At 37.2% G+C, this 25352-nt stretch overlaps 1 protein-coding gene across 1 annotated transcript in view; it reads left to right on the top strand.

Annotated features, from left to right (window-relative positions):
* The window catches only part of LOC122791722 (gastrokine-2-like), a 76061-nt gene that overhangs the window by 23217 nt on the left and 27492 nt on the right, over positions 1-25352 (top strand). The window contains exons 4-5 of the mRNA XM_044059622.1: positions 5402-5512; positions 21085-21229. Coding sequence (XP_043915557.1) covers positions 5402-5512; positions 21085-21229 — 256 coding nt within the window. The remainder of the gene's footprint in view (positions 1-5401; positions 5513-21084; positions 21230-25352) is intronic.

Below are 25352 nucleotides of genomic sequence, written 5' to 3'. Positions count from 1 at the left end.
TTGCTGAGTATTAAATGCTTGCCTGCCCCATGCTGTGACATCCACCCCCCCAGAATAGACCTTGTACTGCTCTTTCTCTTGATTAATAAATTAAAATTTATATGCCAGTAACTTAATCTCGTTAGCTTCTTGGTGTCTGCATTCAGTAAATGAAAGAAAACTTGTTCTACTGTATGCCTTCTTGTTAATTACTCCGTACCAGCTATAAACTGATTGCTGTCTGCAATAATTTACCCAAGGGAGCATAATCTGCTGCACTCCCCTGCCATACCCCCTATTCCCACCCATCCCTTCTTAGTCTACCATTATACTTTCCAAATACACATTTCACCTATGTCACCCATTCCCTAACTCTCCATGAAAGCTTTACTGTCATACAAAATAACTCCTGTTTCAGTTTCCTATTTCCTATCTTCCTTCTAATATTTACCATAATTTCCAACAAGTTTTATGCCTTACGTAGTGCTTTGCACTACATCCATTCCTACTTTGACCCCTCCCAACAGTACCTGTTATTCTGTATGTCAATGTCTACTTTGCCCAAATAAACTCTCGCTGCTTCCTATCTTAACTACATCCTCATACTCTGTTCTTTCAAACCCCTGTATTTCTTACATTTCAGAAACATAAAAGAAGATAGCAGGACAACATAACTCCTTCCTTCATAGAAAATACTTCCTTTTTACATACCTTCTACCAGGTTTCAGACTCCCTATCCACTAGATATTCTATAGCCCTGCAAATTGTTAGCTTCTTTTGATTGCTACTTCCTCATTACTTCTGTCAATAAAATAGATTCCCTTTAATTAATCATGCTGCTCTTTAGCCTGTCCTCTATTATTGTCCTCCTACTGAGCCATCTCCCATCCTACCATGACTCAGTAATAGCTCTCAGCATCTCTCCAACTCTGTCTCAACCAACTATCCATGCTTCCTCCTTAAATCCTCCACATATCGTACCAAACCTATGTTACGTAATGATGCCCCTCACCTTTACTCCACATATTAGACTGGTTAACTCCATTTGAACTAAGACCAAAATAAATTAAGTGGAAAAAATACTCTCCAAAAAACAAGAATCAGTAATACAACAGTATACTAAAATCCTTCTAGGAAGAGCCAGTCACCGTAATCCAGGCTCTACCTATCACAACCAACATCAAGACAGTTCTGTTCCACACAATACTCTTAACTCCACAGCAGTCAATCCCCTACACCAGTAATCTAACTTCTGCTGCTCTATATATTAAAAGCATAAGAAAACTACTGAACTACATCCTCAGATTACCTAACACAAGTCTGTCATTCTAGCTACATCTGAAACATAGCTTAAACACAGCATAACCATCTCCAATGTTATACCTCCTGACTATAATATCATCTGTAATGACCATATAAAGAGGAAAGAAAGGTGCTGGTGTTGCTTTAATATTTAACAATAATTACCACATTTCACCTACAACAAACCAATAAAAAAAATTCAGTTCACCAGAGCTTATTTCCTGAAAATAAATAAATATAAACAAATATGTATTGCTGTCTTTTACATCCCTCCTGGTAACAATAATACAGCTGCATTAGAATATGTCCCACATTACATATCCATAGCAATTCCTCAAGAAAAATTACTACTAGGTGATATGACTAGTAGTTGGTTGAATATAACCTCTAACTCCCCTACATCCAGCATGAACTTATATGATTTCACACAGCAAGTGAATACACCCCATCCCCACATTATAGCACAACATCAAATTCCTTATTAGACTGGCTCCTAGTTTCAGACCCTAGCAAATCCATCACCACAGGTACAATGCCAGACTCTCTCATTGATCATCTCCTAATGTGTAGAACTAGGCAGCTCACACATCCGCTTAAACAGCATTTTATAACAGACACAACCTAGGTTTAAAAATAAATGTTCATTACTATCCTGTTATCTAGTAACTGGAGTATCCTAAAAATCTGCCCCTTAGATGATGCTGTAGATGAATCAATACAACTTTCCTAAATATTCTAAATAGCCGTGCACCTACTATAAGGAAGTGACTAAAAATAAATGTAAATTGGTTATCCAAAAAAGAGCAAAATATTAATGCAGGAGAGAGAAAAAGTATGGAAAGAATAGCAAAAATATAAAATACCAAAATATATCTAAAACTTCAGAATTCTCCACAACCATACTAAAAAGCAAATAAATTAAGACAAAAACTACAACATTCAGAACAATAGTAACCACAACTCTTATCAATTTCTAGTTAGCATTAAAAAAATATTACATTCTCGCCAAAAATTCAATGTTAAGCCCTCTCCCAATAATTCACCACTTGAAACTGCAATATAATTCAACTCTAATTTCATAGATAATGCAGTGTCCCTAACTAAGGATTGCCCAATATCTAATCCAAACCCTGCCCAATAGCCACACATTGCCACATTCACTTTTGCCTATATATCTATGCCCAAATCCTATATAAAACTATTCTTAAACTCAAATCATGCTTTACTTCAGCTGATGATCTTCCGAGTGAGTACCTTAAAATGGCAGCCAATAGCATTAACAATCCTGTCTCAAGCATTATAAACAGGTCGGTCAAGGAATCCTATATTCCCTGTCTCTGGAAAATAATTACACTTATCCCCCCACACAAAGGAGGAAATTCAATGAACATCACTAACTTTAGACCTATAGAAAAAAAAATCACCAAAAACCAGGGATGCTTTATAAAGCAAATAACTTTAAAATTATTTCCAGAGATTAGTCTGGTATCTTGTGACGGGTTTCAAAGGATTAGAGAAGAGCTCAACCACAAAACAGTAGTGATGGAAAAGCCATATAGTATGTTAAACCAATAATATTAGAACATGTCACTGATTTTCAATGTGTCAGTGTGCACTCGTTAGTACAGAACAACCAAATATAGGTCAGTGTGCAATCATTAGTACAGAACAACCGAATGCAGATCAGTGTGCACTTGTTAGTACAGAACAACCAAATGCAGATCAGTGTGCACTTGTTAGTACAGAACAACCAAATGCAGATCAGTGTGCACTTGTTAGTACAGAACAACCAAATGCAGATCAGTGTGCACTTGTTAGTACAGAACAACCAAATGCAGTGTGCACTCATTAATACACAACAACCAAATGCAGATCAGTGTGCACTCGTTAGTACAGAACAACCAAATGCAGGTCAGTGTGCACTCGTTAGTACAGAACAACCAAATGCAGGTCAGTGTGCACTCGTTAGTACAGAACAACCAAATGCAGATCAGTGTGCACTTGTTAGTACGGAACAACCAAATGCAGAGTGGCTACTTTAACATCTGGATAGCTACCAGGATGGGTAGTGAAAACAACTGGATAGTTACCAGCATGGTTAGTGAACAAGAAGACTATAGGAATGAAACTGTAGAGTTCATATGATGTTTCATCAGAGTGTGTTTACCCAGTTAACAAGTCTATAAAATAAAATGAAAAATATAAGATTACATGGAGCACCCTGACTGTATCTGAATGTGATTATATGTGTCCCTTCAGTTGTATCTGAACAGCAACATTTAAGCTGTCATTACTAACTTTCAGAAGCAATGGTCTTTTCCAGACTGCCTCAAGAGATCACAACGTAGTGCATGGAAGCTGCACCACTTAATGTGCTACTGACAAACTGGGCAATGAATAATTTAAGTGCACATTTCCCGCTAAAGTGCATCCTGTCAGATGCCACTAAAAATGGCCACTCCTCCAATACCAATGCCCACTCCTACCACACAAACATTTGTTTACCTCTTCAGATCTATGATATTCAGAAGGGAATATCTCCTCTAAAACCTTATACTTCTCACAAAATAAACCCACCAAAGTGTGACCTTGGTCAATGACTAGTATAATTTGATAGATTCTGGTAGACTGATTCTCCACGCGATGACCTGCTTTGCAGTTTTCCTACATTTTAGCCATCAATGGTCACATTTATTCAGTGTGTATTCCTGAATGTAATGGCATTAAACTTTGTTTGGCATTTAGATATTGCATTACCCTACCTACTTGTTCAAAATTCATTTCTTAGGGTAGGAAATTCATAGTATGTGTACACAGTTAACATGCAAATGTGTAAGAAAAAAGAAAGCTAATTCCAAATTTCTAGTCACAGTTTGGTAAAACTCTTAATATCACATTTGACTCCTTTGTGTATCTAAAATGATCAGTTTACTCTGATCTTCATAAAGGTACATTTATCCGGGTCTATATTTACTCACTGAAGTAGAATTACAGTGAATGGTTTATCAGTGAACATTAAAAAGAAAATGTTTAAATTACAGAACATACTTATTTTCAAAAAATAATTCATTGAATGGGCATAGTTGGCCAACATCGCGAATGTTATCAACCAAGGTGTGGGACTCCACCACCCACACCTCTCCAACTATATATATATATATATATATATACCAACTCTGAGATTGCACTACAGTGTGGAATAGGGAAAATTTAGAAAAGGGTTTCCTTAGCTTACCTTATGCATCGTGGTACTTCCTGATTGTTGGCCAGCTATGGCCATTTAGTGACTGATTTTTTTATGATTAGCTTGTTCGGTAACTTCAATGCTCGCTGTATAGCATTCGCTGTAATTCTAATTTGATGAGTAAACATATATCCCATTTATACTATATACATAGTAAAATAATTGTGTCTTTCTTTTTCTCATTTTCAAAGTTGCTATAAAACAAGAAATATCAAGTTCAACTCAGATGAAGCATAGAATGGCATACAGACTGTTAAGTATGATGGTCACTTAGATGACTTGATAACCATGGAAAGATGTACTGTTGAATCTCCTGGATCATAACTGGTTAAAAATTTAAGGCCTTTACCACTGTCAGTGTCAAAGTCTTTGCTCAGTGCTTATGTCTCTAGTGAATTTAAGGAATGAACACAATCTTTTTAAGTGCTGTTATCCGCCAGTGGTTGTAATTTCAGATCCTGTTATTTTCTCTCTTCATAAAGACTCATACCGAATTAATGTTATGTTTTCCATGTTGTGTACCTATTACTAAAACTTTATGGCTCTGATGAAATGCAAAGCTTTCCAGATTGTTGTCTTTTTCTTTCACATATTTTGTTCTCTAATAAATGTTAATTAAGGAGTAGAAGGGGGAACATTGGCCCAAGAATTTGTGACCTAAAATCATGTTATGTTAAGTAAAGGGGAACAAGAGGCAAAGACCCCTTGCATGGTGAAAGAGGGGGCCTGATATACAGTTAAACATGTCTCATTTTAACAACCACTGTAATATTTTTTACAGCTGCATATATATCATATGGATGCTTCTTGGCAATGACCTTTTTTGCATGTCAATATTCTCATAATGATTTAAGCTTCTGATTCCATTTTCCCTAGAAACTCCTTGGATACAAAGCCACTAACAAAGATTCATGCCTTGTGGTGAAGCTAGAGAATGAAGAATTTCCAAGCCTTGATGAAGTTGTTCATGGATTTCAGAATGGAGAAGTAAGAATAATGCTGGTTTCTACACATAATAAATTTAAAGCAACTGTAAAAATAAAATGAAGAAGTGTGTATTTCTAGGTATTCGACATATGTTCTTGCTGCACATTATAGCAGACAAAGAAACACTACCAAAAATTGCAATAGATGTATGTGTGTGTTTATAAACATATATGTATTTCCATAGGCTCGGTAAATCACAGCTAAGTGAAATCTGTATTGTTGACCCATTTTGGTTGTCTCCTTAAAAAAAAATTTAGACATTGTAATATGTTCCAAGGAGTAAACTCTGTGTTTGTGCAATTGGGTATCTGCATTCACATTTTGATAGTATTGGATCCATGTGAGGCACATAAATGTTATTGTTGATTTGATGACTGCCACTAATATATATATATATATATATATATATATATATATATATATATATAAATACTTTATAATCTCGAAATACTGAAATGTCGAATTTCAGTATCTCGAGACTATAAAGTTGAAGTTTTGAAATAGTGAAAGTGCATAATTATGAATTCGAATATCTCAAATTCGCGGTTATGGCTTTACGCTACGTAATGTCTGGGGTTGTATGTGGATCGTGTGCGGTGCTGTGTGTGGATTTAGGTGTAATGTCAGGTAAGTGAGTGCTTTGTAAGGGTTTTGGATAGGAGTCTGAGTGTATGTGAGTGTGCTGATATGTGTGATGTGTGTGAGTGTGTGTGTGTGTGTGTGTGTGTGTGTGTGTGTGTGTGTGTGTGTGAGTTTGCTTTTGTTTTCTGTTTGTGCAATCTTGGAGTTAGTATATATAAGTAGGGAGGGTGTGGGGTGCAGGGAGGCTTGCACCCCTGCTTATTTGTGATGTAGGTTTGTAGATGTGTGTTGTTTTGTTTATTTTGTGGTGTGTGAGTTGTGGTATATGTGTGGTCCGGTGTTTGCTGTGTTTTCAGTGTTTTAAATTTCACGGTTTTGGGCTTCGCAGTTTTGGGCAGTCGGTGTTGTGTGGATTCGATTTCATAGTCTCAAAAAACTGAAATTCGGGATTTCAGTCTTTCGAGATTATGAAGTGAATCCATTTATCTATCTATCTATCTATATATATATATATATATATATATATATATATATATATATATATCTGTATATATATATATATATATATATATATATCTGTATATATATATATATATATATATATATATATATATACATACATACATACACACACGCACGCACGCACACACACATGCACACACACACACACACACACACACACACACACACACACACACACACATGGCATTGCTTATGTCGACTTGCTCTTTAGTCAACAGGTGTTTTACTGACACATTTAGGCTGACAGAACAGCAGATCAACAGTTATGCAAGGTCGCTATAATACTGATGTTGGGGAATATGCTGTTTTCCCAGTATTTTTTCATCTTGGAGAGTAAGTAGCAGGTAGTGTGGCGACATACCTCCTTTGTTGCATGCTCTGAGGCTGTTTATCAAGAATGCACATTTTAGTTTAGATTTTTTTTGGTTGACATTAAGGATGTCGACATTGCTCAGTTTTGACATAATTCAGTACACGCACACATCCATATACATATACATGTGTATGCAATATAGATTTGGATATAGATATAACTATAAATACTTATTTAAGTATTGTTTGAATTGTGCTTCAGCAAAGCACATGTTCAAAACAATAATGAGTCAAATCTCACTCTATCGATCTACCAGAATATGTGCTGTCAGTGATGATCCTGGTGCAGCCTCCTTGAAAACATTGCTTCACTACTCTCCCCGTTGCCTAAAGTATCCTGACTGAATAAACTGCAGTTTATGAAAGGTGAGTCAGTGAATCCCCATTCAACTATCCAGACCACAATCATATATATAGGAAGAAAAAATATGCGATAGATGACTGACAATATTGCAATGAGTCTTAACTGGAAACCTAGATGCAATTGATTTGACATCATTCTAAACTGAAAGTAAAACTGAACACACCGAAAACTTGCTGATCCTGAAATTTATCTGTAAAAAAAAAACAAAAAAAAAACCAAGACAAAACAAAACAAGAAGACCTTTATCAGCTAAGAAATATGAGTAGGCTAATTACTGTGCCTAATTCCTCTCAGAGCACCATTCAGATTTTGACTGCTAAAAACAGAATTTTGAGTTTTATTTTCCTTGGATCCTGTAGAACCTGACACTGTTCATAGGTTCATAGGTTCATACTAGGCTATCTGCCCTAGGGCATTTATAAGCCTAGCCAGAGTATGTTTGGCTTTCGCCACCCATTTTAAATTAATTTTGCTGTGCCCTTTTTCGAGGTTAGTATACTGTGTCTCTGTCTAACAGTGACACAGAAGTGATACCCGGGGTAAACCTACGATCTCCCATCCACTCATCAAGATTCCTCTTGAAGAGAGTCAATGAGGGACTCTGCCTAACCTGGACTGGGATTTTATTCCATAGTGAAGGGACCCTCTGGGTTATGAATCTGTCCCTCCAGCATGTCCTATTTATTTCAGTGCTGAGGGCTGTTTGCCCTTCAGAAAGTGCTAATCGAGAAACAAGCAGCAGCATCCACCATTACCCATGCAACTGACCAAAGGAATCCTTGCTTTCACCGCCAGCATAATTAAAACCATTTTTGGGGACTGCAGTAGGTAAAATTAATAAATAAATCTCAAAGACTGGCCTGAACTGTTGGAAACAGCAAAAATAACTAATAATATTATAAATTAGCATACTCTTGATGAGTTTCTAACCAAATACAAATCAGATATATTCTCTGAATAAGAATGAAAATGCTTCAGAGACAAAGTAACAATATTGTTATAATATACATTTATGATTCATGTTATGGTAACAAGGTACTATTAAAGTTTATTCCATATTACTACTCATTATATATAGCTTTTCTGATTATGCATTATGCTTTGTGTTAATATTCTTGAAGCTTAGAAGATAACCAACTGTCTCTGTCAGGTACTGAAAAAAATTACCATGTCTGTTATGTAATACCAGTGGTCCTTGTGGAGCCCATGTTGTGGCTGGAAAGGATCACTTGACCAGCTTATTTACTCGTAAAAAATATAGCAAATCAATATTGTAACATAGTGTAAAACTGCAGTGCAAAAGGAGTATAATTTAATAAGTCTTTGCTTGACTTGGTATGCCAAAGATCTCCAATTGTCTGCTAGGGCATTAAGGGTTAATGTCCTCCAGAAGCTAAATCAGGATGGAGTTGTAGTTAAGAGGAAGCTAAGGCAGAGTATACTTGTAGTAAGAGAAATATTTAAAAATCTTTCAAATGGCAGGAAGCGTCTTTGTAGAAAGTAGTCATTTCCATATGTGCAAAAACAGAGTATTTTGTATAGGGCTAGAACTTTACCCTGAGATGGCAAGTACTGGTTTCTGTAGAAACATCTGAATGAGAGACTAGCTGGAGTGACTCTCTTGAAACATTGCTGACTGTGCTATATTTTGATACTGAAGGGCTTGATAGTAGAAGGACCTCTGTTTGCTGGTCAGTGAAATTGTGACTAGTATTTCTGCAGTGTATGCTTAAACCTACAATATACTAGTACTAGGCTGATGTATTTAAGGACTGTGTTTTCTTTTGGGATCTGTTAAATGAGCTGTATTTTTTTTTTGTTATGAATAAACTGTGGTGAGAAACTGAAATGAGCCAGTAATGTTCCTGTGACTTTTTGGTTGAGGCGACTCTCTATTCTTATGCTTACTTATATGTTGGGTGAAGAAACTTGCTTAATATCTAATTTGATAACACTCTGTGGTTGTTTAACTCACCAGTCTGGGGTGGACAGGCCTAAGGATGTCACTATATGATTGTTTCATGGTAGCCATTTGAATGTCTGGACCAGCTAGAGCGAGCCCCAGGATACAGAGACTGAATGGCCCAAAGAACAGATATATATATATTAAATCAGTGATGCCATTTCTTGAAATATTCCTTTTTCTCCAAGGTACGGCAATCTCAGAGTCAGTACATGTGAGTCTGGGGGGTGTGCGGGTTTTCCACCCATATGAGAGGTGCAGGTGAGCCCCCCCCCCCACAAAAGAAGTTTAAAGGAAAAGAGTGATTTTCAAAATGTTCTCTTCTCCTGTGTTTTTAGTCTTTTTTTGGCTTGCCAGCACTTGGAATTTCAAAGCTGAATTCCCAATGTATTGTAGGGGAACAGTATATATAGATCAATATAGATATATATAGTTATAACTATATATAGCTATATGCACGCAGGTAAATGGATACCCCAAAACATAATCACTTGCCCTCTGACAGACATAATGGAATACATCACATTTTGTCAGACACAGACCTACAAGACTACAGAAAATATTTCAAGCTGCAGTACGTATAAAGATTAATGTCACTGCAAACCACATACATACATGTACAGGTAAATTATGTTTGCAAACTGGGGAAAGGTAAGATTTAGCAATTCTACAATAAGTTATCAGTATTCACTGCTAACCTCTCATCCAGTCCCTATCACTGCTTGTCCTTGAAGTGCATGGAACTACCCTGAATTAAAAGAAGCATACAGCATTATATCTCAGTTAGATAAATGCTCATTCTTAAAAAAAATCTTATTCATGCATAATCCCCCAAGAAAGTCTTTCATTTCACAAATTCCTTCCCTTCACCATTAAATCATACAATACAACATTCCTTTTCCAGCTAGACTTACAGAAAACCTTCAGAAGTTTGAAACTCATAATCAACTATAGCTAAAAATCTCCTGCTGTGTCAGTGCACATTATCACCTGGATAATTTCATCTCTATTGCTACCTCACCCTCTCTCTTTATACCTTACTTCTGTTTTGGGCTACTCCTCATTCACTTATACATATGAAGCTGCCTGACTGACAGCAGCTTCCAGTGTGATAATCATATTTAGGCCAAGGGCTAATTTTTCTGCACAGCCCTCTCACCATTACTATCAATGTGTTGTAGATTTGCAGATCTCCACTCCAAATTGTATAATACACTCATCTTCATCCAGTCTTGTACTGCTTAATTGTATAACTGCTCTCCAGGTTTTACCCGTCCTCTCTAGAAACCACTGCAATTTATTTAATTTCCATGAAGTAGTTGTTTTTTGCCATTGCCCCCGTTGGTTTCATTACTGTCTACAACACAGCCTTTATCTGAACTTTTTCCTCTCTACCTTATTCAACTTCACCAGTCTTCCTTATTCATATGGATCATGAGTGATGGTTCACACATTCATAAATATTTAAAGGTCATAGAGTCCCATGACCATTCTCACCATGATAGTAACCTTGCTCAGGCAGCACCTCTTTTCTCCATGATGGCCATACTGGTCAGTCCTGGAGTACATTTGTAGATAGCCATCTAGTTTATGTTTAAAAGAGGATTGTGAGTCACCTTCAGAGCTTGGCATAATGGTTAAGGTCTTCACCTCCCATGTGCAAGGTGAAGGTTTGATCCTAACCTCCGGCCAATGGCTGTTTGGAGTTTACATGTTTGCTCTGTGTCTCCTCCAACCTCTGAAAAACATGCTAAGTGTTTCCATCTCAAAGCCACCAATGAACAGAGCTGTGGGCAACAGCACAGACTCTACATGGTGTCCTATACAGAGAAGAGTTGTACAGAGCAAATCCTTTGGACATCTACTGTGTTGTGCAGTATCCTCAAGATAAGAGAACACAGATAACAGACTGTGCCCCATGGTATATGTATATGTACATGTATATATGGTTCTGGATGATTTGGTCATTTTGACATGGTATATGTATATGTACATGTATATATGGTTCTGGATGATTTGGTCATTTTGACTAATGTTGCCAAATGGCCATGGTTATTTGCTGGTGGGTTAATGACCTGGCCTACTCTGACCTATGGCAAGGACCCATTCTAATTGTGGGAGGGGTGTAAGTGCCCCTGTTGGCCAGTATGTGCCCACCATCAAGCCCAGTAGCCCTGTGTCAATACGTTACTGGCCAGTGTCATGTTGCCCAGACTGGGTGACCTGGGATAGCTCTGTTGAGTAAAAGCTGTACATAAAACCAATCAACATGCCAAATATGAACAAAGAATTGCTATATTCAATGCATTTTCACTGACAGGATAGAAGTGGATGACATGATGGTACAGAGGACATCCTATGTATCCAAGAGACAAGATAAAAGGCCAATGCAGCAAAGTCACTTGGCTTGGCATCCAGAGTCCACTAATCAGGAGGACAGGATTGAAATGGTGTGGGAATTTTGGTGGGAAAATAGCTTCAGAAGGCAGTGAGGGATGTCATTCAAATTAGTAACAGACTCAGCAATCAGACTTCAAGATAATGATAGGACAGTATTCATGATCTCAGCCTGTGCCCTACTGCAGGCCTGTGATAACGAGGAGAAGAGTACATTTAGACAACAGTTGCAGAACACACTAGATAAAGCAGGACAACATGAACTGGTGTTGATAATGGGATACTGGAATGCATATATCAGGACAGACAGAACAGGATATGAAAACTGCCTAGGTCTACATGGGTGGGGCAAACATATAAAGCAGGAGTGGCCATTCTAGATTTCTGTCTAGCAAGTGGCTTGATTGTAGCCAACACACTGTCCAGAAAGACAAGTAGTGACAAGATCACATACAAGGGTGGTCAACATGTAACTTAGTTAGACTTCCTCCTAGTAAGGAAAGGGCAAAGGTGTAGAATCAGAGATTGCAAAGTCATCCCTAGTGAAACAGTCAGCCCACAGCATAAACCACTGGTTGCAGTAATCTGCAACAAGCAGTGGTCAGGGAAAGCTCTAAGGTCAACAGAGACCAGATTGAAGACCTGGAAGTTGACTAGAGAGAAAGTAAAACATTTCAAGGAATTACTGCAGGCTCTAACACCACAAGAAGAGGAGGAAATAGGTGGAGTTGAAAAATGGGAGTGCCTCAAAACAGCATGTGTAAAGAGTACAGAACAGATATGTGGCTGAGCAACATATGGAAATAAGGTACCCAAGGAAAGCTAGTGGTGGAATGCAGAAGTCAGGAAGTCATCAAAAGAAATAAGGCATGCAGGAAAAAGTGGGAGATAGAAAGGATGGACCAGCCTAGGAAAGAATACGGGTTGGTTAACAATGAGGCTAAGAAAGGAGTTGCAATAGCAAAGAACAGGGAATCAGACACACTCTACCAACTTCTGGAAAGTGACTCAGCAGGTGGCATGAACAAACTATATTAAGTTGCAAGAGAAATACAGAAAGATAAAGAAGATAGTCAGACACTCGTCATAAGAGAAGCCAGAGGCAACCTGCTCAACAGTCCACAGGACATCAAAGGCAAATAGGAGCAGCACCCTAAAAGAAGTAAGAACAGTACTAAAGAAAATTAAGTCAGGAAAAGTAGCAAGCTCAGATGAGGTCACAGCAGATGTGATAAAGATTTTGGGTGAGATAGGAGAGGAATGGGATCTGAGAGTACTCATAGCAGTGTGGAGAGAAAGGCTCACAGATTACTGGAGAATGAGCATACTAGTCCCACTGTTCAAGAACAAAGGGGACATTCACAAGTGTGGACAATACAAAGGTATCAAACTCCTGTCACATTGCATGAAAGTTCTTGAGTGGGTAATTGATAAACATATATGCAGGTAGTAGAAAGTAAGATGGGTGATGAGCAGTTGGATTCAGATTGTAATGCAGCAGAACTGACCCAATGTTTGCAGTGAAACAGATAGCTGAAAAGAACCTAGAGATGAGGAAAGAGTCCAAGTGGGCATTTCTAGACTTGGAGAACACACGTGACACAGTCCCAAAAAGCTGATCTGGACAGTCCTGTGGTGGCTTGCAGTCCTAGAAACATTGATAGAATTCATGCAAGAGTATGTACAAAGATCCAATGACTCAAGTACAAACAGTGCTCGGTCTCACAGAGGGGTGCCCAGTGGGAATGGCTGTGCATCTGGGATTAGCTCTGAGCTCACTGCTGTTCATACTGGTGATGAATTACATTAGCAAACAGGCTGAAGGGGACAGACCAACACAGTTGCTGTATGCAGACAATATGACATTACAGGCAGACTGCAAAACTGAAGGCACATGGGGTGAAACTAAGTACAGAAAAAACAGTGGTAATGGCAGAAAACCCAGGAAATCTGAAGAAGCTAAGAAATGAAATAGAAGAGAAGATAGTAGAACAGGTTAACAGCTTCATGTTTCTTGGACAGGTGGTTGAGAAGAAGAGAAGTCTGAATAAAGAGGTCAAAGCTAGAATTAGAGGGGCTGCAGCCAACTGGCATTGAATGTCGGGTGTAGTGTATGACAGAAAAATGCCAAAGAAGCTGAAAAGTAAAGTGTAGAAAAGGCAGAGCAGATGAGGAAGCTAGAGGTGATGGAAATGAAGTGCCTGAGATAAGTAGTAGAATGCACATGGTGGGACAAATGAAGAAATGTGGACATAACAGCAGAAGCCAAAATAACTCCAATTGCAGAAAAGATCAAAGAGACCTGATTAAGATAGTTTGGGCACATGTGCAGAAAAGCAGAAGACAATGTGGTGACGAAGATTTGGGACAGACAGGAAGAAACTAAGAGGAAATGAGGGCATCCAGCAAAGAGGTGAATGGTTTGTGCAAGAGAAGATTTTTGACAATCAGACATGAGTGTTGAAGAAAGCAGGTGTGTGACAATGAAAAGAGAGAGATGGTGATAGTAAAGATGACATCCTGACCCCATGTAGAAAATGGGAAAAAGGGAGTTGATGATGTGACGCCCCCACTCTGGGCCTGTATTTAAGGAGCCTGAATCCTCACCACTGTCACTGGAGAGGGACATTTACTTGGAATACAAATGGATAGACTTAGTATCTCCAAATGAAGACCTCTCTGCATCAAGCACAATTTCCCTTAAGAGCACACAGGGAACATAGTCAGCCTGGGCTCTGGATTTCTTTATATCTGTCTCCCTCAAGGTCTCCAGTAAGGTTCCCCACTGGCACAGCTACAGGATTAAGTCCTCAGCTGAATGTTCAAGCCAAGTCCTCCAGCCCCTTCTCTGTGAAACCAGTGCTTCTTGACCCTGTTCAAGTAGTTCACACACACACACACACACACACACACACACACACACACACACACACACACACACACACACACACACACACACCTAGGAAAGGCTGGTACAGATTTCCCCACTTTACCCCCTTCTGCCCAGACTATAACGTGGATATCACTGCCACCAGACACTACAAAGCCAGCTACCTAAGGCTCTTGCAAGGGTACCCAATTATACTGACTGAAATTAATATTAATACAAGTGGTAATCTTGACCAAACAGCTAGACTTTCAGGAGTGACCACAGTGTCACCAATAGATATATGTACTCTCAAAGTTTAAAATATTGTCTAAAGGACCAGACACAATGAAACGTTTACAATATATTTAATAATAAATAGTAACATAACATGAACATACTAAATATCCATTTACAATAAACACCAGAGTTTCATTCATTGGAAATATTAAAAATAACACAGGTGGATAGGTTCACACAGTTACAGAAAAACAATACTTAACTAATTTCACTATATTTTCCCGACTGATCTAAAAAATTGTTATTCTCTGGTTACTTACTAGACCAAGGCACGTTGAAGTGGTTGAGAGATCCTTCTATGTCAAGTTCCAAGGAACAGACTGCCCTGAGACTTCTGTCTCTCATAATATTTAAACATTATTTCTGTACAGAATGACATCACATACATCTAATCATCTGACTTCTGGTTCCCAAACAACCCCCCACCTATTGCTAGAAACTGCCAGGATGTAGCACCTACATGTCAATAATACACACACAAGAGCATTGCTCAGATCTGGTGCAGCTTCTGGAAGTCATAAAACAATTACAAATGTCTACTCTTACTACAGAGACTAGCAAACCATGCTCCTTACAGACATTGCATCTCTGGCTTCATTTGAAACTGTGTGATAACATCTTTATGGCCTAGGCCCATTAATTAGATATCTTACTATTTTCCAAAGTTAGTTGGAGCTGAGCTTAATGTCTTGTCTGCCAGTATCCTCTGTTAACATATATATATATATATATATATATATATATATATATATATATATATATATATATATATATATATATATATTTATACTTGATTCAGTTGCAATACAGTCAGGACCCACTGTTGGTACATTTTTCAAGCAAGCAAGTTTACAAATCTATTTTCAACACAAGCATCTGTACAAATCAGTTTGATATTCAAATAACATATAATTCATTACTAAATTACAGATAGTTGTGCTGGCATATGTTACACATCCACTGCCCTACTTCTGCTGGCATAGCTGGCAATACCTCACATCTTCACAGATGATGATGATGAGTGAGTCGCACTGCTTAACAAGCAAGGGAAATTTATTCCACAGGTCAGGGAGGTGTTGGGTTACAAACCTATACCTACATTATGTAATGTTTGTCTGATGGTGAATCCATAGGTCCCTGGTTCTACTATTGTTGGAAATACTGTTCTTGTGAAAAAACAGGAATTCCAGAACAGTTGAGTCTTTAAAGGCATATTAATCAAGACATAGATCTCCACTTAAAAGTCTGTAGGACAGTGAATAAAGGAAGAAAGCACTGGGACAGCTGCTTGCGCCCCAGGACCTTTATTCACAGCACAGAACATACCAGTACTTCATCATTGCTTGTAAGATACTCTAATAAGACTGACTTTCTGAATAAAACAAATAAGAATTGATCTCAGACAACTGTGGCAACATAATATCTGATTTACAATGTATAGTCCAATTAAGGTGTGCCATAATGTTACAACTACCTTCCGGCTGTCCTCTAACCCCAAAATGAATCAGCCTGAATGTAACAGTGATTTAGGTATAGGTAATATGCACATTTTTTGTTTGATAATTTGTATGTTCAAGGCAAATCCTTTAGGTAAGACCTTTTGAACAATATACTAAGCAACAAGGACTAAAACGTAAAAGCACTCTTTTCCATCTAAGATAGGGGAATGTGGTAACATTCATCTCCATGGTTTAAGGTAGTTATCCAGGTTCAGTCAAACAAAAACATGGTAGAAAATAAAGTTACTTATCTTGATATTTAGACTTTTAAATATCTCAAGTAAGGAAAGATCTGAACTAGTTTTCATGTCCATACAAAGTTTTTCTAAACAAACAATGTATTAGAGGATTATGATCAAGAAGAAAAATCATCAACAGAATGTCTCACTGGTTGTAAACATTAATTCATTCTGCGGTTCAAGCTTCATCTTGTTCTTGCCCAAGGTGGGGTGTGGTGCTTCTTTTTTCAACTATCATACTCAGGGACAAGCACACAGCACAGACATTGATTCACACCAGTTTCTGGATCACCATTCCACTTAATGACAACTCATTGGGATGTGGGAAAAACAGGAGTACATAGTACAAAATACAGACAGAATATGAGGCAGTTCTTAATAAAAAAATAAGATACAGAGATCCCTCAAATAGTGACAGTTATAGATGTTCCAGTTGGGAAAAAGCAGAAAATCAGTGGTTTTGAGGCACTAATCCTAACTTTTATACAACTGAGCCATCTTGAATTAAAAAAGAATTAACAACAAGTACTACCTTCCAAAAATAGGTGTGGCCAGGGTTCCCCTTGTGGGGCCAGTGTGGCCAATTTGGTAATGGCGTTTTGGGTTGAGGGAGTACGTTATGTCTAATTCACACATCCAAGAGAACATTCAGTTGTACACACGTTTCTTGGACAACATATTTATTTTGGTTAAGGGAGACATACAAGTTGCACAAGAGATGGTTGAATTTTTTAACTCTACATCAGAATTCCTCAAATTTACATCATGTTTTGCACAAGACAGAATAGCATACTTGGATGTAGATTTAATTAAAGACATGAGCAATGCATGCTTTATAGCAAAAATATTCTGTAAGGATGCGTACTCTCTTTCTTGCAGTATTCTAGCTGTCACTCCTTTACACAAAATAAATCTGTAATAAAGGGCCAACTAGTTAGAGCTCTGAGGACGGTCACTAAAGACCACGATTTCAGGAAGAATGTGGCTTTATGAGAGATTTATTCTTGAAAAGAGGCTACCCCGTCACCCTAATTCAGAACTTAATTGAAGAAGTCCAGTCCAAAAGGGAAAGGGGAATTTACTTGCCCATCTTGAACCAACACAGTGGACACATTACGGAACTACCAGTCGTTAGACAAACTATTAGCTCCTATAGCTTTATTATTACATACAGCCTAGATGCTAAAAGTGTGGTTTCCATAATCCAAAAGAACTGGGATATATTAATGAATGATGGTGTATTCAGAAACAAATTCCAGGAAAAACCTGGGATTGTTTTTAAATGGGGAAACAACTTGAAAAAAATACTGGAAAGGAAACCAAATAGGCAGGTAAACAAAACGGGTATGTTTAAATGCAACATGTGTAGATATTGTAAATACATGGATACCGTATTTGAGATTAGGGGCAAGATATACAAAATAAGGGACAAATTTGATTGTCAAAGCAAGCAGGTAGTATTCCTAGCAAAGTGCACATGCTGCCCAGTATTCTATATGGGAAAAACCGACAGGAAACTCCGCGAACGAGTATATGAACATGTGTATGCCATGGGGAGACACAAAGCGGAGAACGCACTTGCAAAACACATCATGGAGTACCCACAACACCAGTTTACATTCCAGGCAATAAATCAAGTTAGGAATGAGGGGAGAGGGGGGCTTGATTCATTGATTTTAGAGAAAAATAAACTTATGTGGCAATTGAGACTGGATGCTTGCCATTACCCAGGGATAAATGAATTAAGTTCCATTATGTGTATTTTAAAATTAAGAAGCTTAAGCCGGTAGAAAATATTTTTTATTTTTTTATACTGCTTGGATACATATAAACACATGCTTTAAAACATATTTTGTACAGATGTATATAAATATACGTTTTATAATATAACACTTTTAAAGAAAATTGTTTTTGTAAACATTTTTTTAGAAATGTTTTTATTTATTTATCAGGTATGCTTATGCATGCAACTAATGTTTTTTGATGTTCACAATATAGTAAAACTTTTTGTTTTACTTGAAGGGAGGTGGAGTTTGCTTTCTAAGCAAAAAATGGATAGCCACTCATATTATTGTTTTTAAACATGTAATAGGAAGGAGGGGAATTTAAACCCCAGTGTTTTAAAATGTTTTTATCTGAAGAAGTTGTTTTTTGTAAACAACAAAAAGCATTGTTAAAAGTTTAATAAAATTGTTTCCTGCATCTGTGTGAAAAGAGGTCGTGTTTTGGGCAATTTGACTTGCACTGCTTTGGCATTTTTGGAGTATTCATTTATTTGCAGCTTGATTACAGAGTAGGTGAACTGGTCGAGTGACCCTTTCCAGTCATGACCCAGCTACTGAACAAAGATACAAAGTAAAAGTACATACAGTAACACAAAGCAAAAATGCAGGTCAAATCTATGACAAAAAAACATTAAAAATATTTACAAAATAGCAAAGTTCACATTTAAACTATAATGTACACAGTAAACTAAAGATCAAAGTATGCCCGTATTTAAAATGACAGCATATCTATATCTATACACACACACACACACACACACATATATATATATATATATATATATATATATATATATATATATATATATATATATACACACACACACTATACTACATACACACACACACACACACACACACATATATATATATATATATATATATATATATATATATATATATATATATATGAAAGATGTATAAAGTTTACAGTGCAGTAAAGTCCCATATGACAGAGCCATAGCTGGCTTTTCTAATACCTGTTGCCATTTCCTTATGTGAAACCCCTCAACTCTTAGCTAAAGAGCAAAAAAATGTCCATTTTCTGATCTGGTGCTTCTCAGCTAAGGAGCAAGTCTATTCTGCTTCTACATTCCTCAGCTTCTCTAAGCTAAGGAGGCAAATAATATAATCATAAAATAAAAATAAAAAGGTCCTCTATTTCTAGGCCAAAAATTTAGTAAACTGTTTGCTACAACTTATAGCACAAAAAGACTACTAACGCTCTATGGCCCTGACAGCAAATTCAGTATCAGCATTCATTTCTGTATCTTTTGATCATCCCCCCCAACATCTTGTGCACAGGACAGCAACCCTCTTTACTCCACCCTAGCCATACCTGTGCTGTATGGTAGTATCCAAAATGTTTTAGCTATTATAACGAAAGCAGGTGCACTTAAATTACTTTTAAGAAGTACTCAACTTTTCTTTCAAATATTTAACTCTATAAGACTAGTGAAGTAAAAAAAAAAAAATATATATATATATATATATATATATATATATATATATGTGTGTGTGTGTGTGTGTGTGTGTGTGTGTGTGTGTGTGTCTATACATATATATATATATATATATATATATATATATATATATATATATATATATATATATATATATATATATATATAGATATATATATACACACACACACTGTATATAGACAGATATATACACTCAAGTAAAGCTAGTCAATCTGCCGTATTATTTTTGATGCTCATCTGGAACATGTTAACTACATTTGGGGTTTTTCAATATACATTACCTATATAACCAATCACAGCTCAGTGGATTCTTATCACTGCTTATCTATCATGTCTGATATGCAACTTTTATCAACTGTGGGTAGACACTGAGGAGCTTTGATCTCTGTCCATTTAGAATTTGCATGTTCTCCCTTTGTATCCAAGTACTCAAGTTTCCTCTTACCTTCCAAAAACTGGCTGTTTTAAATGCATTTATATATTGTGTTTACATATGCCTTGTGGCCTGGGACAAATCTGTAATGTATCAGTGACCAGTTCACTTAACTACTTAGGAAAAAACAAACTAAAAATAATCAAACAAAATAAATGAGTATAAATACTTTTTTAATACATGCAATGTTTCTCCACTTAAGAGAATAAAAATATTGAATGGTTAGTACTTCGGCATTTAATCAGTATTGGAATTCATACCATCTAAGTCCCTTTTCAGCTGTTGTATGTTACTGCTCAGTTGAATCACTTATCCAGATTCTTCAAAAGACTTGAAATTAACATGCATCATAGTTTCTCTCTATGTCTGCGATGTATATTTCTAGCAGCATTTACTACTGTGGCCTAGATACCATTACTGGCAGACATCTATGCAGGCCATTCAGAAATGCATCCTTCAGTCCTCTAGTATTCAGAGTAGAGACTTAAGATATTCAGATGTCTCCCCAGGTAGTAAAATTGATACAGTGAAATTAAGGATAATCACTACAGCTGCAGCAAAGCGCATATAGCAAAAATGTAAACAAGAGGCAATAATAACAAATATGTATTATCAGAGATCTGATAAAACCCAATATTTCAGAAATAAAAAAATTAACTTTATTATATGCAACAGGTTAGCACACAGCTTAAATAATGCCAATGGTTTTACCAATAAGGATAGATAGCTGAAAATGTGATTTTAATAGTTATGCTTTTTTTCCTTAGGCAGTAAATGCGAATGAAGCAAATGATGACAAAAAGCTAACAATCTCTGCAACATCATCTGAAGTTGTTGATCGTACTGTCTTGGGAGCTACCATAAATGCTTTATGTGGTAATGATCGCATCTATTGGGCTAAACAAGGAAACGGTTTGTATCATATTTATATGATCATCTCAAATAGGATATCTGTAAATAAGCTACGTAGTACAATATATAAACTGAATTTTTATGTAGTACAGTGATGTCTATTCTCAAAGTAAACTGGAAGGATTTTGGTCAGTAACACTTGCATTCTACTGTGGTTATCATCAAATAGTACCAATAAGGGACATGTATATGAAATAGCTGAGATTAGGAGACCTTTATCAAGTATTCATCATACAATGGCTGTTACAGACATAGATCTGAATATCCTACATTAAGCACCAATGCCAGATTCCTTTGAGAGTTTTGTTACTGTAACTTGAGAAGGAAAAGAAATCAGATCCATACATGCAAGCATGTAAATACATCCACACATTCTTTGGAAACATCTTTTGGTAAAATTAATGTGTGAATAATTGGCCATTGCATTTTATTTATTTCCACTTTGTGTTTGTTAAATGTGATAGTAGGCTGACACAAGGAAAACCAATTTCAGACATGAGCCAAACCAAAAGTATCTCAACAACAATTATAGAAGCAGGTTTGTAATAGAGATACACAACATATACTAAGAATTCTTAATAAGGTAAAACTCAGAGAAGAAATAGGTACAATAAAAGAAGAAAAACATGCAGTAATTTAATGCATTTATATAGATTTATTGAACAGTTCTATAAACTCAGTTCTGTCGATGTATAAGAACAATATACAGTTTGTCTCTTAAAGCACCAAAAACGTTGCTTGATTAATTACCTCACCTAAGTATAAACAGTCAGAAATGAAGGAATAAACTCAGAATTAGATAAAGGCAATACATAAACAAAGAATAAATAGGGAGAAAAAGTACAGAGTAGTTTTATCAATTCAGTCATATAACCTGCATTATCTGAAATGAAAACAACATAGTATATTATCCAGAAAAATGAAATACATGACATTATGTATATTCCGCATGATATAAACCGTCTTTGCAGTTTGGTTAAGATAGACAGACTGATTAAAGCACTGAATATGTTGAAGTATTCCTACAGATTACACAACTCAACATAACATCTCAAATTATGCAGATGGAATATCACCTTTAGTAGATTCATCCTCTAAATCCCGTCATGGCAGAAATCAAGCCATTTTCTCCATACATCCCCTATCTAACAACCATCTTTCATTCCACGCATTTTCTAAACTGGATGTCTTGGTGGATATTGTGGAAATAAAAAGCTGATCATGGAAGACTGCATGATCTTATCCTAAGCAATAATCCCTAGATGATTCCGCTGAATCAACAGACATTCCCAGTCGTGATGAAGGATATTCCCTGTATGTCCTGGTTCTCCCTTAGAACCAGTGGACTGTACCTGGAACACCTCCCATATATGGTGAGCAAGTGACATTCACACAAGATGCCCACATCACTTCAGCTCTTAGTAAGAATTAACAGTGGCTGCAGTCTGATATCTTCAAAGATATCTGAGTTACCCACTGTGTAACAGAGTAAATCCACCTAGCCAGTTAAAAAACTTAATTTCTGACATTTGTAGCCATTATTTTATCTTCTTTGTCACTACCCAATGCTTAGGCCAATATGTGTGGGTGTGGAGATATGGATTGATAACCTGAAAGTTTTACGACTAAACTTTTGTTTTGCCATCATGTTAGTTTACAGTGGCTGCAGTAGTGTTATTACTGCACCCATTAGCTTGTCAGTTTCCCAACCCCCTTTAACTTCACTCATGATGTGTCTCCTTGACCTTACACTGCTCTTTCCCCATCACCCACAGATGACAGCACACTCTTTTCTGTGAGCTAATCCACTAAGTTCATTAGATGTACCTTTGTCAAACCAAATATATACACTGCAGTATCAATTATCCCAGGATTAGCAAAGGTAGACAGTAATTTAGTTTGGGAAATGCTGTTATCTACGAGAGAGAGCGAGAATGAGAGAGTGAGAGAGAGAGAGAGAGAGATTGTTTGTGGTAATGAATCAATACAGGAATTTCTATAAAGCTGACTGAAAAAAATTAAAAAAACATTCTAGTGAACAGTCTAGAAGGCATAATTAGAAAGGTTAGTATGGCATTAAACGAAAACCTTTTTATGGCTATACTGTCTATTGTTGAAAAACAGGTCTCAACTAGCTCTGCTACTAGGTTCAGCCTACCCTCCTCTTCTCAGTAATCTACCCCTTTCTTAAGTACAACTAACCTTCTACTTCTAGATACTACTTCTTACATCTTCTTGAATTTTATTAATGTAAATACTATTTGTACTAAGAATGTGTACATAATCAGCTGCCTTCTCTTCTATACACTATGCATTAAAACTGCATTTGAATGATACTACTTATACCTGCATATTCACATATATATATTTATACATATAATCAGCTGCCTTCTCTTCTATATACTATGTATTAAAACTGCATTTGAATGATACTACTTATACTTGCATATTTTGCTATATGTTATCAACTTCTAACCTCTTGGATTAGTCTCACTAATGTAACAGCATTGTACCTTGTTTACATCAATTATGTATATATGATTTTGTTATTTTGTTATTGTTCTCATTGGAGCTTATCTTCCCGGGCCTCTACTGAAAATGGACATGTATCCAGTTAGACTAGCCCAGTCAACAAATGTAAAATAAAATAAAATAAAATTTTGTCTGATGAACAAAAAGGAAAAGAAACCCTTTGGGTGGGATTAGGAAAATTATTAAATCTACAAACCAAAAGAAACATGCATGGGAAACACCATAGGTTCACAGGTAGGTACTAGGCTATCGGCCCGAGGGCCCACGTAAGCCTAGCCAACAAGGTTCCCTGGCTTACGCCACCCAAGAAAGTTATTTTCCTGTGCCACTGTCGAGCAGAGACACAGGAGTGATCTCTGGGGTGTATTTACTATTTCCCATCCACTCATCAAGATTTTTCTTGAAGAGTGCTAATGAAGAACTTTGCTTGACATAGATGGGTAGCTTGTTCTAGAGTATGGGAAGTCTCTGGGACAGGAATCTATCCCTCTAGTATGTCCTGTTTATTGTGTGACAAGGTTTATGTCCCTAGACTGTGTAGCTCGGAGGGATTGGGATTTCTTTAGGTGTAGCATGTCCAACAGCTCTGGGTTTGACATAGCTTTATATGTTAGGCAGGGATCACCTTGAAGTAGGTGATATGCCACTGAGTAAAGCTGGAGTTTTTTGAGATGGTCAGTGTAGGGCATCTGTTTGAGGCCAGTAGTCCTCTTTGTGAGGTACTTCTGTGGCCTTTCCAGCTGCTGCAGATGTCTTGTGAGGTACATTCCAAAAGGGACGTTGTACTCTATAATGGTTCCAATGAATGTCAAGTAGAGGGGAACAATGAACTCGTTTTTCCTGGATGAGAACCCTTTTATGATGGTGTGCCACGTAGCAGGACTTCTTGACTACTGTGGCGATGTGACTATCAAAGGCCAGACTACTGTCCACCTGGGTCCCAAGGTCTCTTATCACACATTCGGTGTTAAGTAGACTGCTGTCTGTGTAGTAGTTCATGGGTACAGAGTTTTTACCAAAGGGGATGACAATGCACTTTTTAGCATTGAGCTTGAGGCCATGGCTCTGACACCAGGCATCTGTCTCAGCGAGACCCTTCTGTAGGATTTCCACATCATTTGGGGACTCAGCTATGGTTCCTAGTTTGCAGTCATCTGTGAACTTCATTAGCCAGAGGCCTTCTGTGTTAGCCTGTACTTCAGAGAAGTAGATACCAAACAAGTGAGGTCCCAGGACTGAACCCTGTGGTACTCCACTTGTCACTGGTTTGAGGTCAGATTTGGAGTGTGCAACTTTTACAGTGTGGATTCTGTCAGTGAGCCATTTGGCAACCCATCTTGTGATGTAGGGATTTATACCTAGTTTAGTGAGTTTAGCTATAATTCCAGAATGGGGGATGGTGTTGAAAGCCTTGGCGAGGTCAAGCTAGGCTGTGTGAACCACCTTACCCTCATCTATGGCTTTGGTGACTGTCTCAAAGAAGTCAGTCAGGTTCAGGAGGCATGATCTGCCTTTCACCTACCCAAACTGGGTGGGTTCCAGAGTTTGGAGGTTACCGATGTATCTGTTTATGAGTCCCATGATGATATGT

This window comes from Protopterus annectens, chromosome 17.part0 (genome assembly GCF_019279795.1).
Source record: "Protopterus annectens isolate FY-2018-M chromosome 17.part0, PAN1.0, whole genome shotgun sequence".
NCBI lineage: Eukaryota > Metazoa > Chordata > Ceratodontiformes > Protopteridae > Protopterus > Protopterus annectens.
This window is presented reverse-complemented; position numbering and strand designations above follow the sequence as displayed.